The sequence below is a fragment of the Oppia nitens genome, unplaced genomic scaffold, assembly GCF_028296485.1.
Source record: "Oppia nitens isolate AA-2021 unplaced genomic scaffold, nextdenovo-longstitch-racon4-pilon3 scaffold7_pilon_pilon_pilon, whole genome shotgun sequence".
Lineage (NCBI taxonomy): Eukaryota > Metazoa > Arthropoda > Arachnida > Sarcoptiformes > Oppiidae > Oppia > Oppia nitens.
The window spans coordinates 1,461,617-1,464,495 of record NW_026533251.1 but is presented as its reverse complement, the minus strand read 5'-3'; the positions used below and the strand labels follow the sequence as shown (position 1 = coordinate 1,464,495).

The 2,879-nt window shown below is 33.3% G+C and overlaps 1 protein-coding gene across 1 annotated transcript; it reads left to right on the top strand.

Moving 5' to 3' along the window:
* Nucleotides 1-309: 309 nt before the first annotated feature.
* Nucleotides 310-2,446, top strand: LOC128963357 (L-sorbose 1-dehydrogenase-like). The gene is made up of 6 exons (XM_054309861.1): nucleotides 310-649; nucleotides 738-1,049; nucleotides 1,108-1,347; nucleotides 1,404-1,776; nucleotides 1,842-2,195; nucleotides 2,263-2,446. Exons 1-6 carry the CDS (start codon nucleotides 310-312, stop codon nucleotides 2,444-2,446), a joined length of 1,803 nt encoding a protein of 600 aa, XP_054165836.1.
* Nucleotides 2,447-2,879: the final 433 nt, after the last annotated feature.

The following is a 2,879-nucleotide window of genomic DNA, read 5'->3' as shown; positions in this document are numbered from 1 at the left end:
ATATATATATATATATATATAAAGTTAAATCTTTGTAAACATTACTATAATTTTTAGATACAATTGTTGATCAATATTTAATAATAAAATATTTATTTTTATACTTACTGTTAGTATGTTTATTATTAATATAAATTTAATATTTTGTATTTTATAATTATAAATAATAAATTGATATTTAAAAAAATACATTTAAATAATGTAATAAATAATAAAATGCGGGTTTTAATTAAAACTTATCTAAAATTTATTACTATTATAGACACAATAAAATGATTATATGATAGGACTTTAGCAAAACTTACAGTTATGACTAGTCTTACTCTGCAATTACTAACTGTCGCTATAATTACATTACAGCGACAAATACAACATAACCATTACAGCAGTGGTCCGACACCGGCCAACAATACACAATATGATTACATAGTGGTGGGCGCCGGTACTGCCGGATGTGTTTTGGCCGCTCGATTGGCCGAAAATCCAGCGGTCAATGTGTTGCTTCTGGAAGCGGGTGGACAGCAATCAGTGATAACAGATATGCCGGGAAATACTCTGTTTCTAGTGGGCGGTGAGTTTGACTGGAATTATCACGTCGTACCACAAACCAGTGCCGGTCGAGCCTATCCTGACTTCTTTATCTCAAGAGGTAAGTACAGTATCAGTCAATTTATATATATATATAATATCTTTCAATGTTTTTAATCGATAATAAAATCATTTAAATGCATCGACAGGTAAAGTGTTAGGTGGTTCATCGGTCACCAATTGGGACATTTACAATAGGGGTAATAGACGTGATTATGATAACTGGGCGCAGATGTACGGTCTCACTGATTGGTCATTTGATAGAGTTTTGCCCTATTTTTTGATGTCTGAAAACAATACCGACCAAAATGTAGTCAACTCTAACTCTGCTTTTCACAACACGAATGGACTTATCAGTGTATCAACTGAGACAATACCCGATCCGGTTATTGTGGCTTTTATGAAAGCAGCCAATAGTCTCGGTATACCAATTGTCGACATTAATGGAGAACAACAATATGGTAATTAAATTATTGATAAAATTTTTAATTAATTTTATAGATATTTTTTTATTGTTAGGTACGACCATTGCTCAGATGTTTTGGAATAACAGCACCGGTATTAAGTCCACGACAGCCAATGCTTACATTGAACGCTATAATCGCACTAATCTTCATGTATTGACCAGAGCTCATGTCAAGAGAGTTTTATTAGAGAGGACTACCGGTCGTGAATTAAGGGCTACGGGTGTGCTCTACAGTAGAAACGGTATTAATAATTTGGTCGTTACAACCACTCGTGAAGTTATTGTGAGCGCAGGTATTATTTCTCTCTTAATAAGACAATTTTTAATAGTTATATTACTTAATGGACAGGTCCTATAAATTCGCCTCAAGTTCTCATGTTGTCGGGAATTGGTCCGAGAGATCATTTAAGTGCATTAAACATACCGGTGCTATTAGATCTACCGGTTGGCAATAATTTACACGACATGGTGTTTGTGCCCCTTTACTACCGTATTGACAATACATCACTTATTGATCCGTTACCATACTTTACAATTGAAAATCTATACAATTATTACACTTCGTCTAGTGGCCCATTAGCCCATCATCCGGATGGTGTGACATATCTTAATACACGATACAACCGACGCGGAGACGACTGGCCCGACGCTATGATTATAGCTGTTGTTGAATATTTTGGCGACGACTTGAATGCCACTGTCTCTCAATATATAAACAAAACGTAAGTATTTATTGTTTAAAAATATATTTATAGTATTGTTTTAATTACCGGTATTTTTATAATAGTCAAGAATGGACTGACTATTGGCGTCAATATGTTGGCGGATATTACATGGCATTAGATCCAGTGTTAGCCCGTCCTATAAGCAGAGGAACTGTACGTTTGAATGCCAGTAATCCATACGGACCGCCATTAGTAGATCCACAATATTTGGTCGAACATCGGGACTTTGAGACCATTTTGGATGCCGTTCGCCGAACTGTTTATATCACAGTACAGGTTCCGTTAGATGGTGTTACTATATTTCCTCCTATACCTGGCTGTAGGCTATGCGATGATATGGATATATGCGATGACTACTTGAGATGTCATGTCAGACAACTGGCCAGAAGTTATTACAACTTTGTCGGCACCTGTAGGTAATGACATAATAATAAAAGATAGTTTTGAAAAGTAAAGACAATATAATTGATTTTTATATTAAAGAATGGGTACTAACAGTGATAATAATTCTGTGGTTGACTCTCGGCTTTCAGTCAAAGGTGTGTCTAATTTACGAGTAGTGGACGCATCGGTTATACCGGAGATTCCTAATGGACACACAAATGCGGTCACTATTATGATTGCCGAAAGAGCCGCTCAATTCATTAGAGAAAATAACTCGATATAAAATAATATAGTTTTTATATTTTTAGTTTATTTATTTTGAATTATTTAATGTCTACCAATAATAATAATAATAATAATATTTAATTTTTATTTATTAATTATTTATTAATTAAGATAATTTAGTTTATGTTCATAAATAAAATTTATATTAATATTTACTTTGAGTAAACAGTTTGAATCTAACAGTATATCACTTATTAAAGATTTATAAAATAAAAATCCAATGTTAATCAACAACAATAAACTCTATTACGACAGCTATAACCACAATATACAGTACAATACATTAAAACATCACCACTTTTTACACCAGAATATTATGAAACAAAAATAATATCCAATTCCAGTACAACTCCAATGCCGACAACCATTGCCATCAAACTGTTGTGTCCGGATATGTACGATATATATCCCTGTAGTTGTAAACAACAAAT

Coding starts and splice junctions, on each gene's coding strand:
- LOC128963357 (XM_054309861.1), top strand. CDS start 310: ATGACTAGTCTTACTCTGCAATTACTAACTGTCGCTATAATTACATTA. Junction 650..737: donor TGACTTCTTTATCTCAAGAG/GTAAGTACAGTA, acceptor ATGCATCGACAG/GTAAAGTGTTAGGTGGTTCA. Junction 1,348..1,403: donor TGAAGTTATTGTGAGCGCAG/GTATTATTTCTC, acceptor CTTAATGGACAG/GTCCTATAAATTCGCCTCAA.